This window comes from Eptatretus burgeri, chromosome 11 (assembly GCF_056783735.1).
Source record: "Eptatretus burgeri isolate ZD-2024b chromosome 11, Ebu_testis_v1, whole genome shotgun sequence".
Taxonomy (NCBI): domain Eukaryota; kingdom Metazoa; phylum Chordata; class Myxini; order Myxiniformes; family Myxinidae; genus Eptatretus; species Eptatretus burgeri.
Window position 1 is genome coordinate 44,737,830 of NC_140971.1, and position 23,878 is coordinate 44,761,707.

At 45.5% G+C, this 23,878-nt stretch overlaps 1 protein-coding gene across 10 annotated transcripts in view; it reads left to right on the forward strand.

Annotated features, from left to right (window-relative positions):
* The window catches only part of GBA1 (glucosylceramidase beta 1), a 113,906-nt gene that overhangs the window by 709 nt on the left and 89,319 nt on the right, over positions 1–23,878 (forward strand). For all 10 annotated transcript variants that reach the window (XR_015049279.1, XR_015049280.1, XR_015049281.1 and 7 more), the window contains exons 2-4: positions 5,199–5,411; positions 9,830–9,976; positions 11,485–11,618. Coding sequence is in view for 4 of the 10 variants with exons in the window: in XM_085846289.1 (XP_085702415.1) it covers positions 5,199–5,411; positions 9,830–9,976; positions 11,485–11,618 (494 nt within the window). In the remaining 6 variants the exon portion in view is untranslated. The remainder of the gene's footprint in view (positions 1–5,198; positions 5,412–9,829; positions 9,977–11,484; positions 11,619–23,878) is intronic.

The window sequence follows — 23,878 nt, forward strand, 5'->3', positions numbered from 1 at the left end:
TGTGTGTGTGTCTGTCTGTGTGTGTGTGTGTGTCTGTCTGTGTGTGTGTGTGTGTGTCTGTCTGTGTGTGTGTGTGTCTGTCTGTGTGTGTGTCTGTCTGTGTGTGTGTGTGTGTGTGTGTGTCTGTCTGTGTGTGTGTCTGTCTGTGTGTGTGTGTGTCTGTCTGTGTGTGTGTGTGTCTGTCTGTGTGTGTCTGTCTGTGTGTGTGTTTGTCTATCTGTGTGTCTCTGTCTGTCTGTCTGTCTGTCTGTCTGTCTGTCTGTCTGTCTCTGTCTGTCTCTGTCTGTCTGTCTGTCTGTCTGTCCAGAGCATAACTCCGTGGACTTTGATCCGCTCTTGATGAAAATTGGTTGGTTGTTCAACATCAATGTCTCGTTGTGTTTTCCTGGATGAGGTTGTGCTATACCCATTGTGGACGGAGCCACACCCAAAAATAGCCATTTTTAGTGGGTAGTCGGATTAAAAATCTATCTTCTCCTCGAATTGACTGAATGGAATGGGTTCTTCAGTATTTGAATAGCAAAATGAATTATCTAAAACTTGTCGTTGTCTGATTTTTTTCATTTTCGTCACAAGGTCAAAAATTTAGGAAATTTCAAATTTTGACATAAAAATCATACGACCGCCCAAACTTTGAGAGCTCGGATGACAATATTTTTTATCCATAATCTTGAGGTCATTTCCCACCTAAAGTCTTGAAACCATTTTTCTCTATCTCGAACACCTTGCCCGTGGCGCCCCCTTCAAGTTTGTTTTTACGCTGATTTCATCAAAGTTTGGATAATCCGATGAGTGCGAAATGCCATATAGCCTATATGATGTTGTATTGTTCCTGGAATGTTCCGGAGGAAGTTTTGCACCAAAGGTCATAATCCTTGACCTTTAAAGGCCACAAAGGTCAAATTTTTAAAGTTGTTGAACGAAACCGGATTTTCGACATTTTGCAGCAAATAACCCGTCACTCGTACCACATCATGTTGATCATTTTTATAACTTGGTCAAACATTATCACATTGTCTCATCCTTGACTTCTGAAACAATCTACCTCGTCAAATACCGCTCGTGAACCATCGTCGTCTTCAGACCTGTAATTTATATATTTATATTGACTTTAACATCACTGCCACCAACATACCACCCGGAATTATTTATTTATGTACATTTTTACTTTTTGACCACCCTTAATTATTTTATCGATTTATTTATGTACGTATTTATTAATTTTATAATTTAACATGCTTGTAAAATCTCCACGTCCCATTTTTGAGGTGCGGTCGGAGGCTAAGTTCCTCAATGAGAACTTGTGTTCTTTCCTTTTTACGTCTGCCACCTGAGGTGGACGGAGGTTATGTTTTCACCCTGTCTGTCTGTCTGTCTGTGAACATGATATCTCAAACAGTTACGGACGGATTCAGATGAAACTTGGGTGGACAGGTTGGGTGTGTGATGAGGACTAATTGATTCGATTTTGCTGAAGATATGTATCAGGATACTAGATATTTTTAAAATTGATTCTTCACTATTGAGGGAAAGGGCCAAAATCGATTATGTAGCATGATATCTCAAAAAATTGTGGACGGATTAGCACAAAACTTGGTAGAAAAGTTAGGTGTGTGACAAGAACGAGCAGATTCGATATTGGTTCAGGTCTGAATCCAGATCCGGCCTGTCGGTGGGACACAAAATGTGAACTGTTCAGCCTGGCGGAGGTATCTGCTCTACCGAGCACCATTATAGTTTATTGATTAATTATTTTTGTTTATTCTGAACTTCGAAGCAATTTTTTTTTCTTTTATTACTCTCTTTCAAAAAAGGATAGGAAGCATGAAAAAAAATTCCAAAAGCATGTCTCGATGGCAATGTCAAAAAGGATGTGATCGGGATGATAATAAAAAAAAACAAGGTGAGAAAAAAATATGATCGGGATGATAATAAAAAAAAAACAAGGTGAGGTCTGTCTTTACGTCTTCCTTGAGTAATTTGTGAGCTTGTTAAGCATTGTGACTGATTTACAGGAGTCAGAAGTAAATGCCGTATTCAAATGCCAATTTTTTTTGTTTGTTTGCAAGGTCAAGGTTTGTATTGTGAAAAAGCAAAAGCAGAATCGAATGGAAAAGGGGGAAACACAAACGGCAGAGTCGAAGTGAGAATGAGAGAGACAGATCAAGCGGAGGGGGAGAAGGACACGTGGGGTTGAACAAGCTGAATGAAACGCAGCAAGAAGGGGAAAGTGGGAATGAAATGGAAAAGGTACAAACAAGCAGTCATAGACTGGTACTTACGAAATCATCAACTTGACGTCTGACCTTGTCTAATAAAAGTTGTCTCTCGAGAAGGTCCCGACGCAAACCAGAAGTTTCTACGATGATTCTGTACCAAACCATCAAAAATCGAATGTTTTGGATGTTTGACCTCACTGTGACCTTGACCTTTGACCGATTTTGACCAAAATCTAATCAGCGCAAGCCACCACCCTCCTGAATCATGTGGTGTAATTTGACATTGGTAGCTTCTTCCGTTCTCGAATTATCGTGCACAGACAGACAGACAGACAGACAGACAGACAGACAGACAGACAGACAGACAGACAGACAGACAGACAGACAGACAGACAGACAGACAGACAGACAGACAGACAGACAGACAGACAGACAGACAGACGACGGAAGTCATCAATATAGGATTTCATAAGTAACAAAAAGAAGTGAGGGAGCGGGGGGGGGGGTCACAATAAAGTGGAAAAGGGAGTGCTTGACAATGGGATCATTTGGGGGTAGAGGAGATCATATATGGATTGGGGGGGAGGATTGACCTGAGGTAGTTGTGAACAGCTGCATTGAATTCCTGGAGGGAAGAATGGGACTGAACAGACTGGGGAAGTTGGTTCCACAGGTGAGAGAGAAGAGGAACAAATGGGTGGTGGTGGGCGGCGAGTCTGGATTTTGGGAGTTTAACAAGAGGGTTGCTGGCAGACTGTATGTGTCTTGCAGAAACCTGGGAGGGACAGAACCAAGAGAGTGCAGAGGGTGCAAGACCAAAAAGGAGGTGGAGAGGCCACAAACCTGTCTGTGATGTGAAAGTATCAGGCCTCAACACTCAGCTTCATCATGTAATATCCCAGCTATGTAGAGGGCCTTACTTTGCACGGCATCAGGAAGGGCAAGGTGTGAGGTAGGGGTGCCAACCCAAAGGGGAGAGCATCATTTCATTATGCTGCGAAATGAAGGACTTGTCGGTTGTCAAAAGTTCCGATTGGCCAGTGGAAACTGTTGGCAAATTAGTGATATCTTGTAATCGTCTTGCTGCCTTGTACATTACTAAAGCCTGAGCACTGACCAGATCTAACAAGCTGGCAGAATGTAAACTGCTTAAAGTCTGACCACAAGCCACAGATAGTAATTAAAGTAGCCCCAATTTAATTGTTTGTAGTTTGCTTGCTGCCATGTATATTTGTATTGTTAAAGCCAGGCTACATGGTTTGCAAGCGAGCAGGGATGTGCACTGCTAAATCCTGATCAGCTACAAGTTGTTCCTCTGAGATGACTGGAGTGCACTGCTAAAGCAATCGGTAATCAATTGTAATAATGCTATGCTTCCTTTGATATCTTGGAAGCTATAAGTATCGACTTTCTCGCAGTGTACGTTTGTTGTACCTTCTTCGACATAGTTTAGAGTCCGCCTGAAGTTTGACATCCTCAAAGTACACCGCTCTTGACCCTTTCCTCGTGTAATGCTTGGGAATGGAGTTGGGGGTCTTCTGATGGTCAGGATTGTATGCCATCTCAGACAGGGGCAGATGCTATGCTTTCCTTGATGTGCACTATCGATAATTCGATTTGTTTTTTTTAGCTCACCTGGAACGTAGTTCCGGAGAGCTGATGAGATGCAGTGTCGTCCATCCATCCATGCATCCATCCATAAACACTTGCAACTTCTTCTCTGAAACTACACATACGATTTCGATGAAACTTGACCACAACCCTCATCACCCGGTGTGTACCAAAGTTTGCTCAGAGCAAGAAAAAAAAAAAAATCATCCCCGAAGGTGTTTATGGGGGGTTGTCTCCCAAAATAAGTATTTACTTTCTTCTCAGAAACTACACGCACAATTCCGATGAAACTTGACCACGACCTTCATCATCCGTGATGGACCAAAGCTTGGTCACAACATTTAAAAAAATCAGGCCCATAACATTGGTTCATTGGTACATTTTGCTGATTCCATCCGACGTTGACTTCCTTCCTCCTCAGTATCATTTTTCTACCAAGTGAGCGCCCAGGGCTATTGGCCCGATTTTTCTGTTCACACAATGTAACATGACAAAAGATGTAGGGATGAGCCTTTTATATTCTGGTGCTACCATCCCAACCTTGTTTGCATACATTTTGGCTTGAGCATCGCTACGTTCTTTTGCATTTTTTTTAAAAAAAAATGCTTTTTACACTTGTTTCTGCACCTTCAAAAAAAAAAAAATTGTTTGTGGAAATTTGGGGGTGGGTCATGAGCGTGGTTTATCTGCCCACGCACGAACCACTGACACGTCGAAGTGCACCACTCTCCTTCCCTTGCCTGGTTCCTTGTCTGGTTTTACAGAGAGGACACGTATTCATTACGTTTACCTGTTTAATCCCAATGTCAATGACATTGCCTCTCACGGCATAATAAGAACAGGAAAACTTCCTCTATTGTGTCCCTGGTTACAGAAAATGTTGTAAACTACATGCACCCACAGACCATGCAAACTTAACGTACTAGCTAATTTAAAACCCATCCCGTGTAATAATATTAACTGGATGGGCATTCGGTAGAGCGCATGCCTCCGCCACGTAATGCCTGATCCACGAGAACACATCCGGTTCAACACATTTTCGAAATGTCGAGCCACATATCGTTTTTGGCCCCATCTCTCAATGGTGCAGAATCACTTTAAAAATTAAATAATTCTCGTATCCAGTTCCGGATTCGCATCTTCACCAAAATTGAATCCATTGGTCGTCGTCGTCACACACCCAACCTGTCCACCAGATTTCATCCGGATCCGTCCACAATTTTTTTGCGATATCCTGCACACAGACAGACAGACAGACAGACAGAGGAGAAAACGTAACTTCCTTCACCTTTGGTGGCAGAGGTAATAAATGTAATGTTCCATTTGGAAACGTAGACCAATTTGAATGGGTCCATTTGTCCTTTGCAGGAACTGAACAGCAGGAACGCAGCTGTGTGGCCGTAAGTTTTCATGATGACTCCATCGTGTGTGCGTGCAATGGCAGCTACTGTGATGTAGTGGGTGTGGATCCTCGACCTGATCAAGCCCACCTGCTCGTGTACACCAGTTCTCAAGCTGGTGATCGCTTGCTGCATCGCCAGATACCTTTACTGCCTGGTCCTCCCACTAACTCCACCAAAGGCAGGTTACTTTCCCATACTCACAATCAGATGCAGTGACAGTAATCAAAATATTCACATCAATTGTTAGGTGGGTGTGATCACTGTAGCAGAGGTGGGTATAATAACACCTCAAATAAATATTTCCTTGTGTTCTTTGGGAAAACAGGGAATTTGAATGAGTTGGGTTTGGGGTGGAATAATGGGTAGAAAAGATCAAGATTTTGGATGGTGGTGAACAGCTGTTTTGAAGACCTGGAGGGAGGAGTGGGATTGAAGAGAGTGTGGGAGTTTGTTCCAGAGGTGGGAAAAAAGAGGAATGAAAGAGTGAAGGTGAGCAGTGATTCGTAATTTTGGTACTTTTACCAGAAGGGGGTTGTTGGCGGACCTTGAGCGCCATGAGGAAATATAGGGGGGGGCAGGTTACAGATGGAGTAGGGAGGTGGTGGGGCAAGGACTGAGGGGAGACGACAAAAGGATAGAAAGACCACCAACTTGCCTCCGGTGAGAAAGTGAGAGACCCAAAGACTTGGCTTCATCGTGGGAGATGCCAATGATCCAAAAAGTCTTGGTTTCCACAACGTGAAGTTGAGCTCTGTGTGAAGGAGCACCACTCCAAAGGGAGGGGGGGGTGCAGTAGTCCATCAGATTGCGGACGAAAGCTTTGTCAATGGTTTGAAGTTCAGGTGTGCCAAGGAAGGACTTTGCACGACGTAGGATGCCCAGTCGGCAAATGGCTTTGGAGGCGAGCTTGGAGATGTGGCTTTCCCTGGAAGAATTGTGGTGGATAGTGAGACCTAAAAGCTTGAATGAAAGAACTTCTTCAAGGGGATTGTTGAGAAAGTAGATGGAGGTGTTTTACAGATGGTCCTTTCAGAGAGACATGGTGAGGGTGTGAGATTTGTCAGGATTGAAAGACGTATTCCAAATGTTTCACCAGCTTGTGATTTTATCCAGATCTATGATTTTATTACATCAGCTCCGTGAACAGCTCAGCTCTACCATCAAGCCTGGACCTGCGACTAGTCAATGGTATCCAGTGTCCCTTGCAAGACAAATTTCTTCTTCTCCTGATGGTGCGTTCCAAGACATCCACCGGCAACATCAAGAATGGAAGTCTTGAAGGCACTCCACAACTCTTCAGGATTTCCTGAAACACACAGACCCCCCGCCCCAAATCCCCACTTAACCTGTTCGCAAACTCCTCAGCTACCTCCTCATCCTTGAGCTTGTCCGCATCCAGCCTTGGCTGGGATAGTACCATTCTCTTGGATTTTACCTGCAACTTCAGAGTAGCTACATCAAGGCTGTGGTCGGTATTGAGGAACTGAACACTTTGGTAGACCCTGCAGGTCTCCAGCATCCTCCAGCGACCATAAACGAGCACATGGTCAATATCCTTTGCCACGTCACCAGAGTTGGAATACCAAGTCCAGCGATGAGCCTGTGGGCGCTGAAACCATCTGGCATTTCACTCAGGCCAACTGGCAGGGACTTCAAGCAGACATCAAACTTCTAGACTGCTTTCCCATCTCTACTTTCTCCGACATCAACTCGTCCTGGGAATTCTTTCAAAGAAACTTGCTCTCCCTCATGCACAGATTTATCCCATCTCATTCAGTTGTCAAACCCTTTCTTCTGCCCATGGTACACTGAAGCTTGTGGCGAGGCAGTTGTCCTGAAACAACTTGCCTTCGCCTCATGGAAGGCAAATCCAACTGAAGGCGATCTCGGTTTCTTCTGCAAAGCTCAGAATAAATGTGTGTCTACTCTCAGGAGAGCCAGAAAAACAACATTTCTCATCTCAAGTCTGAACTCTCACCCCTGTCTCCCTCCTCCAAATCCTGGTGGCATCTTGCTAAGTCTGTTTCTTGTGTATATTCCCCCTCCATCCCCTTCCTTACCTCAAATAGCTGCACAGCTGACACTGCACACGAAAAGTCTGAACACCTAAACTCCAACCGTGTTTTGCTTCTCAATCTTGTGTCCCAAAACAATCGCCTTCTGTACCGACCTTACCCAGTCACACCCAGCTGTCCCTGGACTCTGTGTCCTTTTCTCCTGACAAGGTGGAGAGCTTGCTGTCAAACATCGACTCAGATTCTCCAACCGGTCCAGACGGCATCAGCCCACGTGTCCTAAAAACCTGCTCCTCTGCTCTTGCTCACCCTCTCTGTTCTATTCACCCTCTCATTTGCTCAAGCTCATCTGCCATCTGCTTAGAAACCAGCAAGCATCACCGTTCTGCATAAAAAGGTGCAAAAACAGATCCTTGCAACTACAGACCAATCAGCCTTCTCCCAATCATCAGCATCCTTCATCGCTTCAGACATGAAATCCTTCCTCTTTTCTGGTTTTCATCAATGATCTCTCCGACTCTGGAAAATCCTCTTTATTTCTTTGCTGATGACTCCACCCTCTGCCGCACCATCTGCCATCCCTCAGATCGGCAACCAGCAGCTGCTTCACTCTGCAGATCTGGATAAAATAACAAGCTGGTCTAACACTTTGAACATGTCTTCCAATCCTGACAAATCAACACTCTCACTATGTCTCCCCAAAAGGAATATCTGGAATCCCCCCTTCCCGCCCCTATCTACCTTCTCAACAATTCTCTTCAAGAAGTCCATTGATTCAAGCTTCTGGGTCTCACTATCTGCCATGATCTTTCTTGGGAAAGCCACATTTCCAAGCTGACCTCCAAAGGCAGTCGCCGACTGGGCATCCTCCATCATGCAAAGTCCTTCCTTGGCACACCTGAGCTCCTAACCACATACAAAGTTTTCATCCACAGCCTGGAGTACTGCTTTGTCCTGTGGGCTGGTGCTCCTGCCTTTCACCTTTCTTGGCTTCATGCTGTTGAAACCAAAGCATTTAGGATCATTGGTATCTCCTGAGATGAGGCTGAGTCTTTGAGTCTCAAACTCTCTCACCACAGGCCGGTCGATGGTCTTTGGTCTTTCTGTCTTCTACTATCTCCTGTCCGGCCTCACCCCCCCCCCATATTTCCGCAGGGCGTACAAGATCCACCAGCAACCCCCTTCTGGTAAAACTACCAAAATCTAGAATCACTGCTCACCTTCACTCTTTCATTCCTGTTTTTTTTTTTTTTCCCCCCACCTTTGGAACAATCTCCCACACTCTCTTACATCCCACTCTTCCCTCTAGGTCTTCAAAACAGCTGTTCACCACCATCTTTTATCTTCCTCCATCCAAAACCACAATCTTCTCTACCCCCACTAATCCACCCCAAACCCACCTCCTTAAAATTCCCTGTTTTCCTTCCTGAAAGTCCCTGTAGTGTCCATCTTGTTTGTCCTGTGTGCCCCACCCCATCTCTTTCCCTTCCACAGATCTCCTCACGTCTTTGTTCCCCATTGGGTTTTTTTTTCCTTTCCTCTCCCACCCTCTTGTCTCCTGCTCACCTTGTACGTTTTGCATGTTGGCTCTCGTACGAGCCTCGACAGCATTTACAAAAAATAATAATAATAATAATAATAATAATATCGTGAGTGGGTCATTGAGACTATAATTGAGGACATGGAACAATTTTCCCCCAACATCGTCAATTGGTTCTCAGAGATTGTGCAGCACCCCCTGCTTGCGGCATCCCCTCAGTGTTGGCTAAACTTTATGCAACGCAACTGAAGAGCTGCAAGAAAGAAACCAAGTTTGCTGGCTCACCTTCTCCTTACATCAGTTGCTCAAACCTCCACTTTTCTTCCCTTTATCGATGGCATTTTCTTTTTCTCATGAAAGGTATCTGCATTGCAACTTCGAAAATCATTGAGAAAGGTTTCACTTGTACGTGCAGCCATGAAGAGCCCTTACCCCCGCCCCGTGAATGCATTGGCCTGCCCCCTCCAATTTTGTACTTAATAAATCAATGGAATATTTAACTCGTACCGTACCGATTTGGAATAAGGATGTACACAGCAATGCCATTTATTATTATTTTTTTGCCAGCGAACAGTTGACACTTCAGTAATGGTGTTTTTTGCTCGAAACGATGGTTCAATCAGCAATGACTATGAAGGTGTACACACAAAAGAGAAGAAAAGTTATTTCGAACATCATTATTTATCTTTTTAATTGCAATGTCCCATGCAATGATCATTGCTGATTTGATAGCTATTTGCCTTATTTCCAGGCTCTGAGATTGCCAAGTCGACGTTTCTAATATTCCCAATATACGCTAACCGCTCCTGAGCTCCTTTTTTCAGGTGGACCATCCAACACGTTTGCTTCGTGAACCTGTGTGTATCGCTTTAGTGTTTTCTTCTTTGTTGTTTTATCCAAGTCTGTAAAAAAAACAAAACACGTAATCACTCGCATTGAATCTTTATCCTTAAAGCCTACTTGTTATAACAGCTGTAGAGTCAATAGGCTCTTGAGAGATGGAAAGTGACAAAAACGTTTTTGCTCTTCCGTGGCCTCTAGATGTTCTATTCTGCTTCAATCCCACAACCCGGTATCAGAGGATTAAAGGCTTTGGTGGAGCTGTGACCGACTCTGCCGCCATAAACATCAAAAGTCTGTCCCCTTCGGCGCAGAAGAACCTTTTGCGAGCATACTTTGCTCCTGAAGGTATATCTTGTATGTCAGGACTTTGGTGGCATTAATTAACCTCTGCCATCTTCGAAGATGGATGGAGGTTACTGTTTTCACCCCTTTCTGTTTGTTTGTTTGTTTGTTTGTTTGTGAACAGTATTACGGAAAAAACTCCTCAACGGATTTCAACGAAACTTGGTGGGGGGGGGGGGGTTAGGTATGGTCCAACGATCATGCCATTAAATTTTGGACTTGGTCCCCCCTCCCCAAAAAAATTGTTAGAGAAATTTATTTTTTTTTGCATTTCTACATGTTTTAAGTGATTTCCAACCCCCCAAAAAAAATTGTTACCCCCCCAAAAAAATTGAGAAAAAAATTTTGTTTTTGCATTTTTACATGTTTTAAGTGATTTCCAACCCCCCCCCAAAAAAAATTGTTAGAGAAAAAAAAATTTTTGATTTTTTTTTTTTTTGCATTTCTACATGTTTTAAGTGATTTCCAACCCCTCCCCCCAAAAAAATTGTTAGAGAAAAAAAAAATTTTGCAACTTTTTTTTCAACAAAATTTGGATTTTTTTTTTTTTTTTTTTTGCATTTTTACATGTTTTAAGTGATTTCCAACCCCCCCCCCCCCAAAAAAAAAATGTTGGAGAAAAGAACTATAACTCTGTCAGCACTGTTGACATATTTAATGAATAAGATATAAGGTTCACTTGAGTGACCCAGCAGTATTGGCGGCGGAGGTTTTGCACTCTCCCGAGTGCTTCCCCTCTCGTTAGGCCTTATTTATGCATTTATTTATTTAGTTGGAGATTATAAGTGGCCCAGATAATGTGTGTAAAGGATGATCTACATGATGTATGCAAGGATGGATAGAGATGTGAAGTTATCGAGAAAGGAAATCCGGGTAGGGGAATAGGGGAGGAAGAGGGTCATGCATGAAATATGAGGGGGTTGGGTGTGGGTCAAACATTCTGTCATTTTTGCATATGTTATAGGTATATGGGGGTTGGCAGGATAGCCAAGAGTTATGCACACTCTCCAATGAGCTGTCTCGTTTGGATTAAAATCTCGACCCAGCTATAAACTCTCATCCTGGTGTTTCACAGGGAGGGTGATTCATCAATGTGTGTGCCATCCCTCGGGTGGACATTAAGCCGGGCATCCCATCTGTTGGCATTTGGTGGACGTTAAAGATCTCGCTGTGTCTTTCGTGAAGAGTAGGCGAGCTATCGCCTGCACCCTGAACAAATTACAAATAACCACCCTGACGACCACTGTGAAGGCAATGGCAAACCACCTAGTGCAATTATTGTTGTGAGGCTACTTCAGAAGCACCGAGTCTGCCTTCAGGCAGAGTACCACACTTAGATTTTTAGAGAGATACATGTCACTTTTAAACTGGTCAATTTGGTCCAGCATTATGGTAAAATATGGTTTAATGTTTCCTCTCTTTACACAATTCAAAGGAGCAAAACATTTCAAACAAAACTCATGTTGCTTCTGAAAGCTTATCTTGTGACTCGACTCTCGATCTGTACTCAGGGATCGAGTACAACATCATCCGAGTGCCCATTGCGAGCTGTGACTTTTCTACTCGAGCCTACACGTACGATGATGTCCCTGGTGACCTTCAGCTGAAACATTTCAGTCTGGCAATGGAGGATCTCAAATACAAGGTGAGGTGGACGATCATTTGGTATTGTTATGGTTATGGAAAAGAAGGACCCCGTGGAGTTGCATTCAACACGTAAGAAACCCTTTGATAGATATTTCATTCGGAAGTGTGCTCAGTCAGGTCCCATTCCTTCATAACGGGGGACGGGGAAGTTGTGTTGTGTGGGTTTACCAGGCTCTTTCCATCTGTGTGATTTCCCACTTTATATCCATGAATCCCACTTTCAATCCATCTTTCCATCCATCCCTCCCTCCATCCCAATTCCTCATCCTTCACTTCCAAACCTCTATGCCTCATGCTTCTCTAAACGCCTTTGACCCATTTGAATCCCCCCCTCCCCAGCACCTTTCTTACAGAATGCAACTGGCCACACAGAACACAGATAACAACCATATTACAAGTCAGTTCCAGGGCTGGAAAGAACCGTCGCTACAGTGCCACGATGGTTGATCCTTCGAGAAGCTATCCGCTACATCGTCACCGCAATCGACACTGGAAAGCCTTTGTGAGTGTGGAACAACGAGGTGCCTCATGTGGGGTCAGAGTGTGTTAGGTAACCTTTGCTCTCTGGAGCCATGCCTCGCACAGGGTCAGAGAGTGCTCACACAAACTTTGCTCCCTCGAGACCATGCTTGGTCTGGGACAAAAGGTGTGAGTGACCAGAGGTGTTTGCAGCTGGTAATGTGTGCACTGGAGACCCATTTGAGAAGTAAGCTGCCTATGTGTTTGTGCCGAGAGATAGCCTACCGGAACGTGCTGCACCGGGCCAGGACGAGCTGAGCCGAGGAAAGCTTGGCTGAGGCGAGCCGGGTCGGGGCGAGCTGCGCCGGGCCGGGGCGAGCACGAGGAAAAGCCCAAGAACAGACGACGCTACGAGGTCCTTGGTGCACAGCAGTCACTCCATACTGACTTGCACAATCTCTTCTTTCTTTTTTTCTTTCTCTAAAAACCCATAATTTGTCTACCTGGGACACACAAAGAGTTATCAATGATCCAAAAGAGCTATCAACGATTGACCTCCATCCGAGCTGGGTGAAGCACTGACTCGTACCTCTCACCTTTCCCTCTGAAGTTTACACCGCAAACGTTGCACCTCTCCTTACACATACAAACCACACACCACCACCTTTCTTTCCTTCCCTTCCTTTCCCTGCACTTCGGGATCAACACAAGCCTGCCTGCTTCCGTAGGGTGAGCAAGAACTTAAGCCTTGTACTGCCGCTATCCTCTCGTTCTTCCTCTCAAATTTTCCCGGATGATTGTGGTTTACCTGTCTTGTGTCCTAGTGTAAGTAAGACTGTTTAAGGGGCTTTTACAAAAACGGGATAGTTGCTTTCTTTGTGACATGCATAGTTTCTGTAAATACTCAATTGCTGTCTGTAAATGCATGCTTAATTTGGTAAACTGCTTCAAATGTGTTTTATTTTTATTTTTATTTGTACATACTGTCGAGGCTCGTATGAGAGTAACACACAGAACATACAAGGGGAGCAGGAGACGAGAGGGGCGGGGAAGGGAAGGGAAAAAACAGTGTGGAACAGAGAGATGCGGAGATCTGTGGAAGGGAGAGGGATGGGGTGGGGTACACAGGGTAAACAATATGGACACTACAGGGACTTTCAGGAAGGAAAGCAGGAAATTTACAGGAGATTGGTTTGGGGTGGATTGGCGGGGGTCGAAAAGATCATGGTTTTGGATGGGGGATGGGGATGAGATAATCGATGGTGGTGAACAGCTGTTTTGAAGACCTGGAGGGAAGAGCGGGATTGAAGAGAATGTGGGAGTTTGTTCCAAAGGTGGGGAACAAAAAAGAGGAATGAAAGGGTGAAGGTAAGCAGTGATTCTTGATTTTGGTAGTTTTAAAAGAAGGGGAATGCTGGCGGACCTTGAGCACCCTGCGGAAATGTGAGGGGGACATATCTCAGACAGAGCAGGGGGGGGGGTGAGGTCAGGGAGGAGATTGAAGAAGACAAAAACACGACCGACCAGCCTGCGGTGAGAGAGTGAGACCCAAAGACTCAGCCTCATCGCGGGAGATACCATTGATTCTAAATGCCTTGGTTTCCACAGCGTGAAGCCGAGAAAGGTGAGAGGTGGGAGCACCAGCCCAGAGGGGAGAGCAGTACTCCATGAGGCTGTGGATGAAAGCTTTGTATATGGTCAGAAGCTCAGGTGTGCCAAGGAAGGACTTTGCACAATGAAGGATGCCCAGTCGTCGACTGGCATTGGAGGCCAGGTTGGAAATGTGGCTTTCCCAGGAAAGGTAATGGCAGATAGTGAGACCCAGAAGCTTGAATGAAAGGACTTCGTCAAGAGGACTGCTTGAGAAAGTAGATGTGGGGGGGTTCCACACAGTCTTTTCGGAGAGATATTGTGAGAGTGTGACATTTGTCAGGATTGAAAGACATGTTCCATGTGTTGGACCAGCTTGTGATGTTATCCAGATCTGATCTCCAGAGAGCAAAGAGGCTGCTGCTTGCTGATCTGAGGGATGTCAGGTGGTATGACAGAGGGTGGAGTCATCAGCAAAGAGATAAAGAGGATTTTCCAGAGAGTCGGAGAGATCATTGATCAAAACCAGAAAAAGAACAGGGCCCCAGAACACTACCATTAAGGGCCACATGTTGGTTGCGACAGGAGAGGAAGTCTGCGAGCTCGGAGTGGAGATGGCTTTGGATACCATTGGAAGAGTTTGGTGAGCAGGGCAAGGGTGCCAGACCGTATCAAAAGCATGCAATATGTCTCGGGTTTCATGTCTGGCATTGAAGATCTCCATCCATTGTTGGGAAAACAGAATATCCAGGGTAGAGTGACCTGGTCTGAATCCAAATTGATTATTGAAAATCAAGCCATTGGAGAAGAGGAAGGATTTAATGTCTGAAGTGATGATGGATTCCATAACTTTGCTGATGATTGGGAGAAGGCTGATTGGTCTGTTGTTGCAAGAATCTGTTTTTTGCACCTTTTTTGTGCAGGGCAGTGATGTTTGCTGATTTCCAAGCAGATGGCAGATGACCTTGAGCAAATGAGAGGGAGAATAGAACAGAGGGTGAGCAAGAGCAGCAGAACAGGTTTTTAGGACACATGGGCTGATGCCGTCTGGACTGGTTGCAGAATCTGAGTCGAGGTTTGACGGCAAACTTTCCACCTTGTCAGGAGAAAAGGACACAGAGGCCAGGAACAGCTGGGTGCGACTGGGTAAGGTGGGTACAAAAAGCGACGGGTTTGGGACGCAACATTGAGTAGCAAGGATTGTCTCTCTTTCCTTCGTTGGTTCAGCATAGTGTGTACGTAATAAATAGATGGGAAGTTGTGATTCACACATTCACTGTCCATGATAGCTAATGTCCCACCTATCATTTTGCTCGGCCGTACCAAATAAGTAGACAAGTGGGATGTTGAGAGCACAGTCCCCAGTTGCGGTAACTGGGTCACCATGTGAGGTCAGGTGACATTCGGCGCGAGAATCCTGCGAGAGCAGGTTGTCCCAACCGGCATCCGCGGTTGTCCAGCAACCCATCGGATCGTGGAGTTATATGTGGCTTGGAGCTTCGAGGTTGAAGGTCGAGTCGCGAGTCCGAGCAACCCCCTCATGAACTCCGTGCTCACACCGGAAACCTTAACAGTATTTTAGAAAGACCTTTGCAGGTAATTATGTACCATGACCCCCAAAGGGCATTGGGGAAAAGATTTCATCAACAACCTGGGTTGTAGTTTTGTATCTTCATGGGCAACACAAAATGCCAAGTCAAATCTAGTGTTGTGCAAACAAAGTCAGGCTCGATTTATAAACTTGGGAATTTTCCATCTTGTCCATCTCTCGTGGAATGACAAACTGTCAGTTTTATGTTTGTTTTTCTTTGAAGGTTTTATGATTATTGACCAGACTTGATGGTGTAATGGTTAGAGTGTCGACTCTGAGTCTGGGAGGTCAGTGGTTCGAACCCCGGCTGAATCGTTCCAAAGAGTTTAAAAATGGTTCATGCTGCTTCCTTGCTCGACGCTCAGCATTACAAATGATAGAGCATGGATAAATAAGGCTTCAAAGGCAACGGCAAACCAACCAGGACAACCATTACCAAGAAACTGCTTTGGCAGCACCAATGCTCTATAAAAGAGAGTATAGTATAGCTTCTTGTTTTTTTAACCATCTGTCTAAACGGAAATACTTTTTGCTGAGAAAATACAGAAAGGAACTGGAACTGCACTCGGTAGAACGCATACCTCTGCCAGGCTGAACAGTTGATGTTTTGTATCCCATTGATAGGCCGGATCTGCATGTGAAATCGAATCGATTCGTCCTTGTCAAACACCCAACCTGTCCACCAAGTTTCGTCGGAATCCATCCATAACCGTTTGAGATATCCTGTTCACAGCCAAGGAAACAGACAGACAGACAGCAAACAGTGGAGGTAATAAGCTTTGTTTTGTGAGTAAAGACTGGCAGAGGAATATTAAAGTGTGAGTTGATCAAAAATACGTTATGATTTTTAGCTCACCTGGACCTGAGTCCGTTGCCGTGAGATTATGCGTCGAGCAGTGTCTGTAGGTGAGTGAGTCTGTAAACACTTTAGTCATTATCGTTTGAACCAAACACACAGTTTTGATGAAACTTGGCCACAAGCTTCATATCTGATGACTAACGAAGGTGTATTGACCACATCAACATCTGCGCTCATTAAGGGGATATACGGGGTGAGCATATGTTCCTCCTTTTATTTTTGGAAGAAAGGGGGTGGGGGGGGGTAGTTTGACCCCACAAAATAAGTATTTGCTCTTCTCCAAAACTACACGCACAATTTTGATGAAACTTGACCACAACCTTCATCACCCGTGATGGTCCAAAGTTTGTTCGCGGCATCAAAAAAAAAAATTCAGGACCTGGTGGGGCTCTGTGGAAGGTTTGAGCCCCCTAAAATAGGTATTTGCTCTCTTCTTCAAAACTACACACACAATTTCGATGAAACTTGACCACAACCTTCATCACCCGTGATGGTCCAAAGTTTGTTTGCGGCATCAAAAAAAAAAATTCAGGACCTGGTGGGGCTCTGTGGAGGGTTTGAGCCCCCTAAAATAGGTATTTGCTCTCTTCTTCAAAACTACACACACAATTTCGATGAAACTTGACCACAACCTTCATTACCCGTGATGAACTGAAGTTTGTTCATGGAATGAAAAAAAAAATTGGGGTCTAAGGGGAATTTGAGTGACTGTTACTCCCGATCCAAGTGAGCTTCAGGACATGCAGTCCTATTTTTCTTCCTGTTCCTTATTCAAATTGGGAAGTATTTCCAAAAGCCGTCGTCTTCCTTGCTGCGGGTTCGCATCGGTTCTCGCAGGCGCAGGAAAACGCCACTGATGAAGTGCCCTGTGTAGGTTGGAGCAGGAATTTGTAATTTGTTCAGGGTGCCGGCAAAATGCACCTTCTCTTCTCAAAGGACACCATGGAATCTGTAATATCCACCAACTAATGCCAGCAGAAGGGGACACCCAATTTGACGTCCATCTGAGGGATGGCACACGCATTGATGAGTCCACCCTGCCTGTGAACCACTGGGATGACACTTTTAGCTGGGTCAGGATTCAAACCCAGGCTCGACAGCTTAGAGGTGAGTGTGCGTACCTCCAGGCTATCTTTCCAGCCCTAAAAAAAAGCTGGCTGCATGTGCATTTGCAGCTTTCAACTAAAGTGTTGTGCTGCGGTCGATGTCTGTCAAAGTGTTGTGAAAATCACAACAGTTGGCACGATGTGTTTGACATTAGCAGGCACTTCCCCCGGCATGGAAATCTAACACAAACGATTGTGTGGTAATGAAATCCTCATGAAGGGTTCCAGTTTTGAGCGGCAAGAGGTCTCCTTCGGGGCTCCCTGCTGACGTCCTCAAAGTTAAGTTCCGGTGGTTATTTGTCCCGTTTTAACTGTTTAATTTTCTCACCTACATGTTAATGTGTGTTCCTAGTTCGGTTTTGTTTCAAAAATGGGGAAAAAAAAATGGCCAAGAAAAAAAAAATGGCCAAGCCAAGAAGCCAAGAAGCATTTGCATTTATTACATGTTTTCACCAGACAGCGATTTCACACATCCACCATCACCACCGCTGCCACAGTGGCTGTCAGTCCAACTCAGCCATGCAGATCAAACTCGAGGCCATTACACTATTGCACAACAAAATGGACCCGAATGTCTGAAATTGCTTGAGGATTCGAAATTTATTGTGAGATAATCCATTGAGAAGAGCGTCTGGGAATAGTTTTGACTTGTGTTTCAGCCGAGTTCTCATATTGTGGCTTGGCTGGATTTAATCAAGCTATTCAAGTTGCTTTGCGCAATAAGCCACTTTTATAGAAAAGTTCTCTCTGCTCAAACTTTCTCGAATGAGGATGCTTTTGCGATGACACGCTGAACTGGGAATTTCCACAACAGTCATTTTGTTGTCAAAGTTATTTGACAAGCTAAGTATGATTGTGAAGCTTTGTGCTTACCAACCATTAATTAGTTTTTCACTTCAGGGCATGACATTCAGTATATATATATATATATATATATATATATATATATATCTATATATATATATATATATATATATATATCTATATATATTGGTGTTGAAGTTACTTTGAGGGGCTAACTTTGCATCGGATAGGTTAGTTATATCCCACATTAAATGTATTGGCATAAGCGTGAAGTAATTTAATTGTGATCTATGTGCGTCGCTTTATGTCTCGAAATATGTCTACCTACCCTCAATGTTTGTGTCTTAAACCGCCATTCCTAAATCACCCCTTGTTGATGTTCTTCCCTTTTGTAATCCGTCTTTTATGGCCCTTTAAGCTACCTGGTGGACCAATAGGCACGAGTTTGGGTGGAGAATGTTGAGGCGCTACATAGCCCTTCTTGAGCGTCTGTATGACAAGTCAGGGGTTGGGTGGGTGGTTGAGGGGGTGGCGCATCGATCCATCAAACTGCGCCACGGCTGAGAGGGAAGGGGCAACGTGTCATGGTGGAGGGTGGGGGCACACTCTAAAAGTGGCCACAACAAGTGCGGGTGAGGGACAAGCCTGTGACCTCACCTGGGGGAGCTGTGTAGGAGTACTACGGTACCTTTCCCTTGAACAATGGTCCTCCAGTGCTGCACTCAGCCACGCCCCACAATGCCAGCCATGCCTACTCTATCTCTCTCTTGTTCTCGAGCCAGATTGGACTGCAGCAAGGCCATGGGCTCGGTTCCTGCTCGTGCCTCAAGGTCCTGTGGTGTCCTGCCAGGCATCGCTGGGGTATTTTCTGTCTTGTCCAACTCTGACTTGTCTATCTCCTTGTGGAATGACATTGGAGTTAATGATTCGATAATTAAGGATCTGCCGCTTGTTCGTTGTTTCACCTATCATTCAAAATAAGCCAAAATATTTTTATATATTGATGTTTGAGGTGTATATTTATTTTGCATTTCTATATTTACACTGTATGATTATAGGTTCAGTCCTGCCAAAGCAGTTTTTTGGCAAGGGTTTTTTGCTGGGTGGTTTGCCATTGCCTTGGAAGAGGTTGTACATGCATCACGTGCAGGACAGATCAGTGTTTGTAGTCATGATTAGACACCAGTAAACGATGAACAAATACAGGTGCACATGGAATTTGAACCCGGCTCTCTGAATCATGAGCCAGGGGTACGGAGGGGAAAACCCAATTGCGTGGAAACATTGCTGTCCCCGATGAAAACTTTGCTTATTTTGTATCTTTGCTTATTGCACAGATAGGCCCATGCCAGATTCCAGCCTGATGGTCTTTCGGTTCACGGATCAACTTGGTTGTATTGTAGTAACCAGCAGAGTACCCGCCCTATGGGCGATCTTGTTCCAAGCATGCAACATGTTATTCTGATGCATACCTTTATTTTGGCGGTGTATTGGCAACCCACAGCTCTGTGTCGGCAAAAAAAACCCAAATAACCCATGACGTTATGTGCATTAAGCAAAAACATATATACTGCTTATATTTTTAAAACACCTCACTGCACGGGAAAACGTGGGGGTAGGAATACTGCATTGTACATCAATGGTGGGCCCCTCTTCCAGTCAGTTGGGATGATGCCTGTGTTCCAGGCAGAGCACAAAACTGCATGCAACGACACGAGTGCAGCATTTACACCAGCCTTGAGAAGTTCAGCATGGATGCCACAGATCCCTGGAGCTTTACCCCATTTCAACCGGTTCACCGCAGCCCGTGTTTCCACAAGCGTAGGTGGACCACAGTTGATTGGAGGGTCACAAATAGGGATTGTAACACACCTAACGTCCAACTCGACAGCTGGGGGATCAGCCTGGTACAACCGCTCAAAGTAACCTTCACTTCGGACTCCTCTGTCAAAAGCCTACCACTCTCTCCTCTAACTGCAGTACACCGAGGGATGGGATTGGATGAACGCAATGCGCGAATTCCCCTGTAAGCGGGACGAGAATCACCTGTCCACAGGTGATGCTCTACCCCCTCACAGATTCCTCGCACATAGGCCTCCTTGTCCACCCTCAGTGCACGTACAGTTTTACGCCTCAGCTCCCTGAACAGCTCAGCTCTGCCATTCAGCCGAGCCCTGCGACTCTGGTCAATGGTATCCAGTGTCCCTTGAGAGACAAAATTCTTCTTTGACCTGCGGTGAGCTCCAAGACATCCACCGGCAACATCAAGGACGGTGGTCTTGAAGGCGCTCCACAACTCTTCAGGACCCCCCAAAGCACCCAGACCCCCCAAGTGTCCACTCAGCCTGTTCGCAAACTCCTCAGCTACTCTCTCATCCCTGAGCTTGCCAACATCCAGCCTAGGCTGGGATGGTACCATTCTCCTGGATTTAAGGTGCAACTTCAGAGTTGCTACAACAAGCCAGTGGTCAGTATTGAGGAACTGAGCACTCCGGTAGACCCTGCAGTTCTGGATCATCCTCCAGCGACCGTCAATGAGGACATGGTCAATCTCCTTTGCCACACCGCCAGCGTTGGAATACCAAGTCCAGCGATGAGCTTGTGGGCGCTGAAACCATGAACCGGCCACCCTAAGTCCAGACTTCTTGCAAAGTCAAGGAACTTAGTGCTATTCTGGTTCATAGTTCCTGACCCATGGGGACCAACACACACCTCATAACCGTCCCTATCAGTTCCAGTCGATGCATTGAAATCCCCCAAGACTAGAAGTGTATCTCGTCTGGGGCACTGATCAACCACAGACTCGAGCGTGGCGTAGAATGCATCCTTCACGGTGAGATCACTCGCCTCAGTCGGAGCATAAACAGAGACCACGGAAATGACACCTAAGGAGTGACGAATCCTTAATCTCATAATACGCTCGTTGACCGGTGTTACCTCAATTATCATTGGGGTCAGCTTATTGGACACAGCTACAGCAACTCCTTGGGTATGGTAACCATCAGAGCGACCAGACCAATAGTAGGTGTAACCACCCACCATTATCTCGCCGCAATCCGGTCTCCGTACCTCAGAGAGAGCTGCAATCCCGATGTCCAAACGCTTGAGCTCAGATGATAACAGAGACAGGTGATCATCCTTTCTTAGGGCTAGGACATTCTAGGCACCCACCCGAAGGGACTGCCTCAGGTTAACCCAAGGAGACCGCCGTATGGTGGATGACGCCTCAGCACCACTCCGACACACTCTCCCACAATCTGACCCGGGAATGTTACCCCGAGGTTGCCCTCCTATCATCAAAGATTGGGGGTCCTGAAGGCTTTGCCAAAATCCCATCACCCGGTGAGCTGCCCTGCGAAGGTAAGCTGCACAGGAGGTACTCCCACGGAGTGGGTTTTCACATTTCTTTGCGTTTTTGTGTTTTGCGGAATGAAGGGTTTTACGGTGGCTGGAGTGCAAATCCTGCCACCAACCTCCTAATAAGAAGTAACCCAACTGCAGGAGGACGTCCGCAGACACAGTTGGGCACTAGATATGGATGGCCGTTGGCTCACAAGGAGCTCCTCCGCCCTTTGCAAAAGACCACCAGCAAATATAAAAACACCCCTACACACGAATTTGGGTCATGCTGATCCTGTGTAGCAAGTCTGGATATAATCAGCCCACAACTTCAGGAGTAGCACAACAAATAAACACACAAACACCGGTCCATGAATTGTAGTGAGGAAAAGGGAAGAAAGGGGGAAGTAATTGTGAATTTAATGTTCCATCTTTATTTACTTTTAACATTGTACTTAACAAACGGGAACAGGAACAACATAGGCATGAGAGGCCGAATGGCCTTCTCATGCGCCAAAGTTCCCTGTGTATCTTTGTGTAACGTTAAGAACAGGAAGAAATGGGGAGGAGAGGACAGAGAGTTGGGGTGAGGGTGAATGGAATTGGAAGAGGGAGAGAGAGAGAGATGTTGGAATGGTGGGGGATTGAGAACTTGGGGTTGAGTACTTGGGGTTTGGGGCAGTTGAAAGGATGAAAGGGGGAGGGGATGACAGAGTTGGCTTGGGAGAGAGGGAGGTCAGAGAGGGGACAGAGTTGGGATTGAGGGGTTTTGAGGCTTTTGACAGAGGAAGGGGGTGGGGGGAGTTGAAGACATGGGGGGGAGTTGAAGACATTGGGTTTGGAGGGTTTGAGAATATGAAGAAAGGGGAGGGGGGGAACAGAGTTTGGGTGTGGTGGTGGGGGGCAGGCAGAGAGAGGACAGAGTTGGGAGGGGTTCAGGACGTGTGTGCGTGTGCGTGTGTGTGTGTGTGTGTGTGTGTGTGTGTGTGTGTGTGTGTGTGTGTGTGTGTGTGTGTGTGTGTGTGTGTGTGTGTGTGTGTGTGTGTGTGTGTGTGTCTCTGTGTGTGTAGGGGGGGGGTGGTTGGGATTCTGAAGATACATTTTACATTATGCAGAATTTTCATTGATCCCAGATAGTCCCATTGGGTCTCTTGGGTCCTCTCGGTATTTTGGGTTCCCTCGGTATCTTTGCTCCTCGGGGTCTTTTGGATCCCCTGGATCTTTTGGGTGTTCGGGGTCCTCTAGGTCTTGAGGGTCTTTTGGATCTTCGGTGTATTTTGTGTCTTTGGGGTATTTTGGGTCTTCGGGGTCTTTTATATCTGAGGTTTTTGGGGTCTTTGGGGTATTTGGGGTCTTTAAGGATATTAATTATCTTCGGGGTCATTTGGGTCCTCAGGATCTTTTGGGTCCTCATGGTCATTTCAGTCCTCTGGGTTGTTTGGGTCTTTTTGGACTTTTGGGGTCTTCAGAGTCTTTAAAGGTCTCTGGGGTCTTTTTGGTCTTTGGGATATTTTGGGTCTTTCGGGTATTTGGGTCTTCGGGGTCATCTGGGTCTTTTTGGTACTCGGGGTTGTTTGGGTCTTTTAGGGTCTTTAGGGTATTGAGGTCTTCAGGTCTTTTGGGTCTTTGGGGTCATCAGGTTCTTTTTAGTCTTTGGGGTATTTGGGTCTTCAGGTTATTTTGGGTCCTCGGGGTCTTTTGGGTCCTCAGGGTCTTGTGGGTCCTCGGGGTTTTCTCCGTCTTCGGGGTCTTTAAGGATATTCTTGGTCTTTGGGATATTTGGGTCTTTTAGGTATTTTTGGTCTTTTCCGTCTTTGTGGTCTTTTGGGTCTTCATTGTGTTCGGGGTCTTTAAGGATATTCTTGGTCTTCAGGGTCTTTGGGATATTTTGGGTTCTTTAGGGTATTTTGGGTCTTTTCAGTCTTTGGGGTATTTGGGGTCCTTGGGTTATTTTGGGTTTGGGAACTTTTGGGTCCTCAGTGTCTTTGGGGTCATTTGGGTCCTCATGATCTTTTGGGTCTTTTTGGTCCTCAGGGTCATTTTGGTTCTCGGGGTTGTTTGGGTCTTCAGGGTATTTTAGGTCTCTCGTTTTTTGGGTCTTTGGGATCTTCATGGTCTTTGGGGTATTTTGAGTCTTCGTGGTCTTCATGGTCTTTGGGGTTTTTTTGGTCTTTAGGGTATTTTGGTTTCTCGGGGTCTTTTTGGTCCTCAGGGTTGTTTGGGTTCTTGGGGTCGTTTGGTTTTTTGGGTCCTTGGGGTTCTTCCGGTTAAGCATTTCAGGTTACAATTATGGGTGACGTCAGGTCAGCTGTCCAACCAATGGGTGAAGAGGACATACATTTTTTTTGGTCGCCTGTTCGAAGAACAGAGAGCTATGGCGATACCCCCGGCGTGAGCGTGAAAATGTTAAAGTTTTTGGTGCAACTTATTTAGAAGCTTGCCATTCATTTAATATGTGGACTTGGATGTTGATATTTGGCATGGAGGTTCCTTTGGGGTATATTATTGAT